The sequence below is a fragment of the Chlamydomonas reinhardtii genome, chromosome 8 (assembly GCF_000002595.2).
Source record: "Chlamydomonas reinhardtii strain CC-503 cw92 mt+ chromosome 8, whole genome shotgun sequence".
In the NCBI taxonomy this organism is placed as follows: domain Eukaryota; kingdom Viridiplantae; phylum Chlorophyta; class Chlorophyceae; order Chlamydomonadales; family Chlamydomonadaceae; genus Chlamydomonas; species Chlamydomonas reinhardtii.
Window position 1 is genome coordinate 4,396,955 of NC_057011.1, and position 10,609 is coordinate 4,407,563.

At 68.0% G+C, this 10,609-nt stretch overlaps 2 protein-coding genes across 3 annotated transcripts in view; one reads left to right on the plus strand and one right to left on the minus strand.

Annotated features, from left to right (window-relative positions):
• Window positions 1-7,454, plus strand: part of CHLRE_08g381950v5 (uncharacterized protein) — a 15,212-nt gene extending 7,758 nt beyond the window's left edge. Inside the window, exons 12-17 of the mRNA XM_043065283.1 lie at window positions 124-276; window positions 650-744; window positions 1,088-1,901; window positions 2,302-2,559; window positions 2,800-4,224; window positions 4,520-7,454. Coding sequence (XP_042922284.1) covers window positions 124-276; window positions 650-744; window positions 1,088-1,901; window positions 2,302-2,559; window positions 2,800-4,224; window positions 4,520-6,178 — 4,404 coding nt within the window. The 3' untranslated portion in view covers window positions 6,179-7,454. The remainder of the gene's footprint in view (window positions 1-123; window positions 277-649; window positions 745-1,087; window positions 1,902-2,301; window positions 2,560-2,799; window positions 4,225-4,519) is intronic.
• Window positions 7,455-7,643: 189 nt separating this feature from the next.
• CHLRE_08g381983v5 (uncharacterized protein) overlaps window positions 7,644-10,609 on the minus strand; it is a 5,569-nt gene continuing 2,603 nt past the window's right edge. Inside the window, exons 4-5 of one of the 2 annotated variants that reach the window (XM_043065285.1) lie at window positions 10,264-10,602; window positions 7,644-10,061 (exon numbers count right to left, since the gene is read on the minus strand). In XM_043065285.1, the coding sequence (XP_042922285.1) occupies window positions 9,924-10,061; window positions 10,264-10,602 (477 nt within the window). In that variant the 3' untranslated portion in view covers window positions 7,644-9,923. Of the gene's footprint in view, window positions 10,062-10,239; window positions 10,603-10,609 lie in introns of both variants that reach the window. The other variant, XM_043065284.1, reaches the window with a different exon arrangement.

Sequence of the window (10,609 nt, forward strand, 5' to 3'; positions counted from 1 at the left end):
CTGCGACTTACCGCATCGCCTTCTTCTCCTAACCAGTCGTGCCTGGACCCCACCCTGCTATACTTCTGTTCCCACGCCTTCACTTCTTAACTAAACATGAATGTAACCACCACCACCCGCCAGGACCCCGCCACGGGCGCGCTGGCCGCCTCCTACTGCCTGACCTCGCCCGCCGAGTTTGAGGCGCGCAACCCGGGCTGCAGGGCGCCGGCGGGCAAGCGCTACTTTGCGGCCACAGCGCTGCCGGACATCGTGGCGGCCTACCCCTTCAAACAGGTGGGGGGAGGGGTTGGGAGGGAGGGGTTGGGGAGAGTTGTAGATACCAGCCAAAACTAAATCAAGGGGTGGGGATGGGTTGGAGGGAGGCGGAGGGATTGGGGGAGCATGGGGAGGGGTTGGTAATGGGAGGGGTTGAAGGGAATGGGTTGAGGGAGGGAGTGGGAGGGATTGGGAGGGGAGGTATTTGGAGGGGTTGAAAGGGAGGGGCTGAGGGAGGGAGTGGGAGGGAGGGATTGGCGGAGGGCGTCAACGATGTGTCAGGAAGTTGCCTATGTGTATGTGTGTGTGTGTGTCGCTCCTGACACACGCTGCCGCCACCGCCGCCACACGTGCATGCACACGCCCCCCCCCCACACACACACACACACAGAGCCTGAGCCCCGAGGAGGTGGAGCGGGAGCGGCGGCTGCGGTGCTGCTTCACCGACTTCCTGATGGGCGTGCTGGACATGGACCCGCGCAGGAGGTGCGGGGGAGGGGGGGCGGGGGGGGGGGGGCCAGGGAGGGGGGGGGCGGGGGGAATTGTGGCTGTGGCTGTGTGTGTGGCTGTGTTTCGTGGTGTGGGAGCAGGTGCAAGCGGGTGTGATAGGGTGACGCGTGCGCCGGGATGGTGCACGGCAGTTGGCAGCTCAGCCCCGCTGGCCGTGCACCCGCTGTAGCATGTGGGCACTCGTGCTCGTGTATGGACGTGTCAGCCGACGTGTGCGCAGACGTGTGTGTTGGCGTGCGTGCTGACGTGCAACGCGTGCGATGCGATGACGTGTGCGGTGCGATGACTTGTGTGCCGAACGTGTGGTGCCGTGCCGCAGGTGGACGCCGCGCCAGGCGGCGGCGCACCCCTTCATCACCGGCGAGCCCTTCAACGGCGGCCCCTTCGTGCCCGCGCCCGACCCGCCGCGCAAGCCCGCCGCCCACCCGCTGCACTACCACCTCCCCGCCACCGACCCCACCTCCACCCAACCCATGGCGGTCCGCGGCGCCTCCCTCGCGCACGCCCAGGCGCAGCAGGCCGCCGCCGGCAGCGGCGGCGGCGCCGGATCCGGATCCGGCGGCTCCGCCGTGGCCGCCGCCGCCGCGGCGGCGGCGGCCGCGGCGGCGGCGGCGGCTGCTGCCGCCACCCAGCATCACCCGGTGCAGGTGGGGTCACTGCCGAGCTACGGGAGCATGGCGGCGGCAGCCGCCGCCGCCGCCGCGTCGTCGTACACCGCCAGTACGAATCCGTACGGCGCGAAGGCGGCGGCGGGCGGCGGCTCGGTGGGCGCCGCCGGCGGCGGCGGCGGCCTCGCCGGCGGCGGCGGCCTGGGCGGCGGCGGGCTGAGCAGCGGCCTGTTTGTGGGCAGCCTGCCTGCCCACGGCTCAGAGTCGTCCCTGCTACTGCAGCACCACCACCACCAGCAGGCGCAGGCGGCGGCGGCGGCCGCGGTGGCGGCGGCGGCTGCCGCCCAGCAGCAGCAGCAGCAGCAGGCGGCGGCGGCGGCGTTTGCGCCGGGGTCCTACACTGGGGCGGGCGGCGGCGGCGGCGGCGGCCCCGGCGGCGGCTCGCTGCCTGGGTCGGGGTCGGCGTCTGCGGCGATGGCGATGCTGGGCTACAGCCCCGCGCACCACGCCCAGGCGCACGCGCAGGTGGGGCACACAGGGGAGCGGGTGTGTGTGGAGCGGGGGTGTGGAGCGGGTGGGGCACAAGGGAAGGAACGGAACGCGCAGCAAGACTGCGTGTATGTGCATGTGCCAGTGTACGGCGTGTGTGTGTGTGTGTGTGTGTGTGTGTGTGTGTGTGTGTGTGTGTGTGTGTGTGTGTGTGTGTATGTGCACGTGACAGTGTATGGCATGTGTGTATGTGTGTGCCAAGGGCATGGTGACAATGGGAATCGGGTGTACCACCTAATTGAATGGAACAAAGGCCAGGGGTCGGCACAAAGCGTGGGAGCAAGTTGTGGGCTTGCTGGGCTTGTGCCGGCTCCTCACTGCTTGCGCTCCTGATCCACCACTGCCTCGCTCATTCCCTCCCTGCCTTCGCCCCCAGGCACATGCCATTGCAATGGCGGCGCTGCAGCAGCTCAGCCCCAACTTCTCCGCGCAGCCCGGCGGCGGCGGCGGCGGCGGCGGCCTGCTGGCGGGCAGCTTCGCCGCCGCGGCGGCAGCGGCGGCGGCAGCCGCCGGCGCGGCAGGGGCAGGGGCGGGCGGCGGCGGCGGCGGCGGCGGCGGCTCGGGGCCGTCTCTGGGGTCTTCACTGCCGCACATGGGCGGCTCGTCGGTGCTAATGGGAGCTGGCTCGTTCCAGGTGCGAGGGGTGGGGAGAGATGCAGGCGGAGAGGGGGGCCGGAGAGGGCGGCGGAGTGGGGGGTGGGAGATGGGGTGGAGCGTGTGTTGCCTGCTGTGCTCTGCGCTGTCTTCGCTCACACCGCTGTTCGCACCCCTGCAATCCCAAACCCGTAACCACCCGTCCTGTCCTGTCCTGCCCGGTCCTGTCCTGTGTCCCTCACCCCCGCCCCGCCCCTGCCCCCTCTCCCGCCACACGCAGCCCGGCTCCTACACCACACAGCCACTCATGCCCGCCCTCGGCTCCAGCCTCACAACCACTGGCGGCGGCGGCGCCGGCAGCCTGACCGCGCCGCTGCACATACACCAGCACCACCAGCACCACCAGCAGCAGCAGGCGGCCGCGGCCGCCGCGGCGGCGGCCGCCGCCGTGGCGGCGGCGGGCGGTGGCGGCGCCGGCGGCCACAGCGGGCAGCACCCGCACATCCAGCTCGGGGCGACGCCGTCCGCGGCCTCGTTCCTGCATCAGCACATGGCGTCGCTGGCGCGTGCGCAGCAGCAGCAGCAGCAGCAGCAGCAGCAGGGTGCCGGCGGCGGTGCCGGCGGCGGCGCGGCGTCCGGGAGCGGCCTATTCGGATTCGGCGGGAGCCACGGCAACCTGGCAGCGCTTGGCGCGGGGGCTGGGGGCGGAGGCGGAGGCGACATGTACCCGGCTGCTATGGCGGCGGCGGCAGCCGCAGCTGCAGCGGCGGCACACCAACAGCAACAGCAGCAGCAACACACCGGCTCTGCGGCCATCAACATAGGGCCGGCGGCGGCCGCCGCCGCCGCCGTGCAGGCGGCGGCGCAGCAGCAGGCGGCGCTGTTTTCCTCCTCGCTCACACAGAGCGGCATGGATCCGGCGCTGGTCAGTGCCATCATGCAGCAGAAGCAGCAGCAGGACGCAATGGTGGCGGCGGCAGCGGCGGCGGCGGCAGCCGCCGCGGCGGCGGCCGCAACGCGCACGAACGGTGGCGGCGCCGCCGCCGCCGGCGGCTCGGGCAGTCTGGTGGGCGGCGGCTCGCAGCACGGCAGCTCCAACGCGCTCCTGGCGTTGCAGCAGCAGGTGCAGGCGGCACACCAGGCGCAAGCGCAGGCGCAGGCGTCGCAGATGGCGGCGGTGGCAGCGGCGGCGGCCGCCGCCACGCGCCAGCACCAACAGCAGCAGCAGCAGCAACAGGCGGCGGCGGCCGCTGCGCAGGCGCAGCAGGTGCACGCCGCGGCGGCGGCGGCGGCGGCTGCAGCAGCGGCGCACTACGGCCAGGCTGCCGCCGCCACCGCCGCGGCGCTGCAGGCGCAGGCGGCGCTGACGGGCCCGCTGCCCTTCAGCGCCGCCGCAGGCGGCGTCGGCGGCGTCGGCGGCTGGGTCGCCGCCGCCGTGCCGCAGCAACACGCCGCGCTGCCGGCTGGCGGCGCCGCCGCGGCGGGCGGCGCCGCCGGCACCGCCGCCGCCGCCGGCGGCGGGGCGCTGCACGGCGGCAGCTTTGCCTCCACGGCGGATAACACGGACGCCATGTTTGAGATGACGATGGGCGCGGGCGCGACGGAGAGCGGCACCTCGGCGGCGTCTCCGCCCGGCGGCGGCGGCGGCGGCGGGCGGCGGCACGCGCCGGCGTCCACCACCGCCGACTCGCCGTCCATCAACCAGGTGCGGAGGGGGGGCGCGGGGGTTGCAAGGGGGCGGGGCGAGAGGCTGGGTGCTCATTGCGCGTGCCCCGAAATGGCCACGGGGGTTGTCACGCGGGTTGATGACGCCGTCATCTCAACAGGAAACGTAGCCAGGAACAATAGCAGGGGGGTGCGGGGGCCAGAGGCTGGGATGCTTGTGCGCGTGCCCCAAAGCGGCACGGGGGTTGCCACGCTGATGCCGTCATCTCAACAGGAAATCATCTCGCCTGCCGCACTGGCTGCCCTCCATGCGCACGTGCACCCAAACCCCACAGGTGGGCAGCCCCGGCGATTGGGACCCGCTCTACTCGGACGACCAGCTCCTCGGCGGCGAGGACGAAGACGACGACGACGACGATGACGGCGGCGGCGGCGGCGGCGGCTTCGGGCAGCAGCAGGCGCAGCCGCAGCCGCGGGGCGCGGCGGCAGCAGGCGGCAGCGGCGGCGGGCACGCAGGCAGGCTCGGTCACGGGGTGCGGCGGCGAGGCAGCACGAGCTTCGGGGACGGGCTGTACCGCGGCGGCGGCGGCGGCGGCGGCGGCCCGACCGCGATGCAGACCACGCCGCCGCCGCAGTTCCCGCTGCCAGGCCAGCAGCAGCAGCAGCAGGCCGGCGGCGGCGCGGCGCAGGGTGACGGCGCAGGCGGCGACGTCGACGGCGGCCGCCGCAGCGCTATGGACTGGGCAGCGGGCCCCGCCGGCCCCGCCGGCGCCGCGGCGGTGGCGCCGGCGGCGGTGGCTGCACAAGACGGTACAGCGGGCGCTGCGGCAGCACTTGGTAGCGGCGCTGCGGCGGTGGCGGTGCCGGGAGCGGCAGGGCCAGTGGGCGGCGGCGGCAGTGCCTCGCACCCGGGGGCGATGGCCTTATTGAGCTTCTCGCTGCAAGGCGGCGGCGGCGGCGGCGGCGCGGGCGGCGGCGGCGGATTGGGCGGCGGCGTGCTGCCAGGTGCATACCAGCCGGCTCATCAGCAGCAGCCGCAGCCGCAGCAGCCGCTGATTTCCAGCTCCGTTGGCGGTATTGCCCACGCGCTAATGGCCGCGGCGGCGCAGCAGCAGCAGCAACACCAGCAACAACAGCAGCTGCAGCAACATCCACAGCACGCCTGGGGCGACCCACAGCACGCGCAGCAGCAGCAGCAGCAGCAGCAATACACGCGCGTGTCGCTGCCGGGGCTCGGACACCTGGCGCCCGCGGCGGTGGCGCGCGCGTACGGCAGCACCGACGGCATGACGGGCGGCCGCAGCGGCGGCGGCGGCGGCGGCGGCGGTGGTGACGCGGCACAAGCGCCGCCGCCTGACGGGATGAGTAGCGGCGGCGCCGCGGCCGCAGCCGCCGCCACGGCCACGGCCGCGGCGGCCGCCACAGCCGCGGCGGCGGGCGCCGCCGGCAGCAGCGGCTTCCTGGCGATTCCGGGCGCCTCAGCCAGTGCTGCGGCTGCTGCGCTGCCCACGGCGGCGGGCGCTGGCGGCGCCGTACCCCTCGGCTCGTCGTACATCGCATTCGGCGGCGGCGGCGGCGGGCTGAGCGGGCTGGGCAGCTTCCAGGCGGCTCCGCTGCTGCTGGCCGGCAGCTACCAGCCGCTCACATCGCAGTTCATGCAGTTTGCCCAACAGCAGGCGCAGGCGCAACTGCAGCAGCAGCAGCAGCAGCAGCAACTGCAGCAGCAGCAACAGGCGCAGGCGTCCCAGCTGCGACAGGCGCTGCAGCAGCAACAGGCAGCCACCGCTGCAGCCGCCGCTTCCGGACAGGCGCACGAGCAGCAGCAGCAGCAGCATGCTGCTGCTGCTGCTGCCGCGGCGGCGGCTGTAGCAGCTGCCATGGAGCAGCAGCAGCAGCAGATGTACGTGGGGAGCCTGCCGTACAGCGGTCTGCCGCCGCCCATTATGGCGGCGCTCCGGGGCAATGGGGACGCTGGGTCGCAGCCGCAGCAGTAATGTGTGTGCTGTGTGGGCCCGTGGGTGGGTGGGGAGGAGCCGCCCGTCAGGCCAGGTGGGCGGCAGTGCGGTGCGTGGCACGCGTGTTACTGGGGTGGCTGCGCTGCCACTCAGGGAGAGCAAAGGGCCGAGAGACAGAGCGAGAACTGAAGGGGCGGCGGCGGCGGCGGCGGTGAAAGCACACGCACGCACTAACACATGCACGTAAACGTGCGCGTGCCCGTGGCAAGGTCTAGAACAGGTCAGATCAGGCCAGATCAGATCAGGCGGCCGGCCAGCCGCCGTCCAGAGATTTGAGAATCAGGTGGCATGGCAGGCAACAGGCGCCGCTTTTGTAGCGAGTGAGGCTTGCGAGAGAAGACCAAAGAGGATGGCAAAGTGCCAATGCCGGGCACATATTGCAAGGCATATAGCAAGGGTGCAACCGGACGCGTGATGCGTTCCGGGACTAAGTAATTAACAGGGGTTTCGCGCACACACATACACACGTCAAGGGTCCATTCCACTGATTCGCAGAATGAGGTGCACATGGATGTGCGCGCTCGGGCCAGCTTGGCGCCGGGGGTGGTCCAGGTGGTGCTGCAGGCGGGGGCATGGTAGCGTGGTTAGTGGGTGGGGCAATGTTGCGGAAGTGGTAGGGCTTGTGTGTGTGTGTGTGTGTGTGTTTCTGCTACGTATGTGATGTGTGTGTGTCTGTGTCTTTGTGCCGTGCCAAGCTCCACGTGCCCGTTTGTGGTCTGCATGTGGGGTTGGGCGTGTTGTCGTGGCAGTGCAGGCGCCACGGCGGTGGTAGTGGCGGTGGTGGATATCGGGATGCCGGGCACAGGTGCAGGCGGCAGTGCGCCGGGGCGCGGGTGAGTGTGTGTGTTAAAGAGCACAAGGAAAACGTTGTGTGTGTGTGTGTGTGTGTGCGTGACAGGCTGCTGTGTGCGCGGCCGCACAGCGAGACGGCGCTGGCGGTGCGTCTGTACCGCCGCATGAGTACGGTTGTCACTTGTCAGCACCCTGAGCAATGTTGCAATACTGGTGTGTTTCCGCCCCCCATCGGCTGCTCGGCTCGTGCCAGGCCACTTTCGCCTGAGCAGGCAGGTAGGGTGCGCGTGCGCGTGTGGCAGCACGTCAATGAGCTGCCCCGCCTCACTGTGTGCGCAGGGTCCCTGTCTGTGTGAAAGCGCTCACTAGCAATTGGCTGGGGAGCAATCGGATGGGGACAAGGCAGGCTTGCTCGAGCCTCCAAGCGCACACCAAAAGCGCCGAAGTAAGTCCTCGTGAAGACGTCCGCAACCCTAGCGTCACCTGAGGAAACACGCGTAAACACGCCTAGGCAGGTTTGGGCAAACCGGGGCCTCCCCCAGCAGGGAGCTGCAACGCAGCTGACACAGCTCGACAGCCGCCAAACCCCAGCGCGGCAACGCGGGCGGCAGGCAAGAGCGCTGACGGGCAAGAGGCCACGAGCGCTGGCACATGACACAGTGGGTTACACATTCAGGCACGCACGGAGCAGGCCTCACATACGCTACACACGCAGTGCGCCAGTGCGGCTCAAACTTCAACAGCCGCATTGGCACAAAGCCACGAACCCTGGTTCCAACACCCCCTTCTCAACAACTCCATCAGCAATACCCCCACGCTGCACATGCAGGGAAGGGAGCACGACTGCACGGCTGCACGAGGCGCAACAACAGGAAAGCTAGCCGTCGGGCGTGTGTGGGCCTTTACAGACACTACGGGAACGCCGACTGCGTTGATGACCAAGCTTAATGCAACACGACAAGCAACATGAGTGTGACTTCCGGCCAAGCTTCCGCTCCTCCTCACCTACGCCTGCCCGGACGTGGTAGCCAAAACACAGCAAACAGCAAATGCATGACAAAAACAAATGGCATCCACGGAACGGTAACAACACCGCATGAAGCCCGCTGCACATCGTCGATTCGCAATCCATCAGTCCATGTCAAATACCGTACCGTGCGGCCTGCCCCGGCACGGCGCATCAGGAAACACTCAGCGGGACCCTTGTGCAAACTACCTAGGCGGCCACATGCATCTGAATCAGCGTTACGATATCATTATTGCAGACGAGAAGATTACCGGAGGGAGGACTCCGCAGACTGTCACTCAACGCAGATGCACCGGTAGCGCATTCATCAGGCACGGTTCCAATTCACGATCTATCACCTTCCTTGTAACCAAAAGCCACCGTGTAACCACAGTACCACACACAACACAACAACACAATCATCTTCCGGCCAGCCTGTCCATTGATACCTCCAGCCCAGTCTGATTATCGCTGCATGCCACACCTATCGTCTTCCAAGCAAGCAAAGCAAGCACTGCTCTGCTAGCCTTCTACGGATGCGGATTACAAGCCTTCTAAGGAAACAGCGCCACGGACAGTCCGACAGCCCAGGCGCTTACAGAACGGCACATCTACGGTACGGTACGGTATGTCATTGGAAGCACGGCATCGCCATCTTCTATGGGCGCATGTCAGTCTGATTCCACATGGCATGGTTGCAGCCAACTATGACAGACAAAAGGAAAACCTGAAAATGTCTGCTGTGGGTAACCAGGGACCGGGCGGCTCACCCGACCGCCCAAGAATGCTAGCCTGGTCTCAATCTTCAACGACAACATTTGCGCCGAGCCCGTATCTTTGTAGACACCCTATTAGATGATTCCGGTGCAGGTGATGACCCCGACCGGGACCGATCCAGTCCAGCCACTTCCCCCCAAGCCTTGAATGCCCTCAATCCCCATTCACACACATCTTCCTAGCGGAAGCGCGCCTCCCATGTAAACGTTGAAACATGCCTCCTGCTTCGGCGGAGTTTGACATCATTTTTTACGTAGTATGTAGAGGAATTCGTACGGCTACAATAATATCTTAGACTCAACTTGGCACGTACAGTACTGTACCGTACACAGCAGCACGCACACGCTCAAACACGCTCCGTGCCTAGTCATGAAAAACACCGTGCTCAGGAAATCATAACACCAGCCAAATCCTCAAACGGGATGCATGTGGGCTTGTATAATGCTTACCACAACAACAAGAAAAACACGCGCATTGAAGCAGCAACAGCTCACCAGCGTGTGCTTGAGACAGCCGATGGGCGGGTGCCGGGCATGCACGCACGCATGCGGCGGCCACGGCCCACTTGCAGTGACATCCACCAAAGCACCCGACACTCCGGACCGCTGCGGGCAATACGCGCTTGTATGTGACCCATGCATACGCGCGTTGCTTCCCGATACCGGATGCACGCATGCAATGTGTTTCCGCCCGCCCCAAATCATGCACCGTACATACTATGATAATGATGATTGAAGAATGCAACAAGGAGGTGGCTGCCTTATGGCAGGAAAAGGGCTGATCCCGGGTCATTATCAACCCAGCCACCTTGACGCGGGCGCCTACTAAGCACACGCCTCTATGTTGGGGGCCTTTGGCATCCCCGCAAATCCGGACGTAAAGCCATGAAGAATGCAAAAATCACGATCGCGGTCAGGGCAACCGACATGTACTAGGAAAAGCAGAACCAAGGCTGTACCCATGAGTATACGCGCAGTCCGTCGCGTAGTAACGTCGCCGTGTGTCTTCCACGGTGACGTGGATGGTTGGACGCCCTTCTTGACCGCAGCGCGCACAGATGCAGCAGCGATGCACAGCAGCCCCCTGCTGCACGCGCGCACGCACGCCGCTCCGCTGCTACAGCTACCGGCGGCAGCAGCCCTACAGCTACTACTGCTGCTGCTGTGGCGGCGCCAGCGGCGCCGGCAGCAGTGCTGCCGAATAGTTGAGCGCCTGCTGCTGCAGCTGGGCAGCGTGGGCCGCCTGCTGCTGCTGCAGGCGGCGGGCCTGCAGCCCATCAAACAGCGCCTGAAGGGAAAGGAAAGAAAAAGTGGTGAGTATGTGTAACAGAAGGGAACGCCTCGCCCCCCCCCCCCGCCCCCCCGCCCCGCCCCGCCCCGCCCCGCCCCGCCCCGCCCCGCCCCGCCCCGCCCCGCCCCGCCCCGCCCCGCCCCGCCCCGCCCCGCCCCGTCCCGTCCCGCCCCACCTCTGCCAGTGCCGTCGCACTCACGTCGACAGCGGAGGCGGCAGGCAACAACATCCCCCATGCAGGGGCGGCGGCACCACCAGCAGCAGCCTTGCCGCCACCGCCACCGCAGCCGCTGCCTGCCGCTGCTTCCGCTGCCCACTGCTGCCGGCGGCGGATGGCTGGCGGGCTGCGGGCGGCTTGCATGGCATCAGCATTTTCACCGGAAACACCGCTGACGCGGCGCCGCTTGTTACTCATCATGGGAGACGCTGCCGCATTCATCATCATCGTCATCATCAGCTGCTGCGATACCCCCCCGCCACCGGTGGCCTGACCCACATCACCTCCCATGCTGTCGGCGTCCTCCTCCTCCTCCTCCTCCTCCACC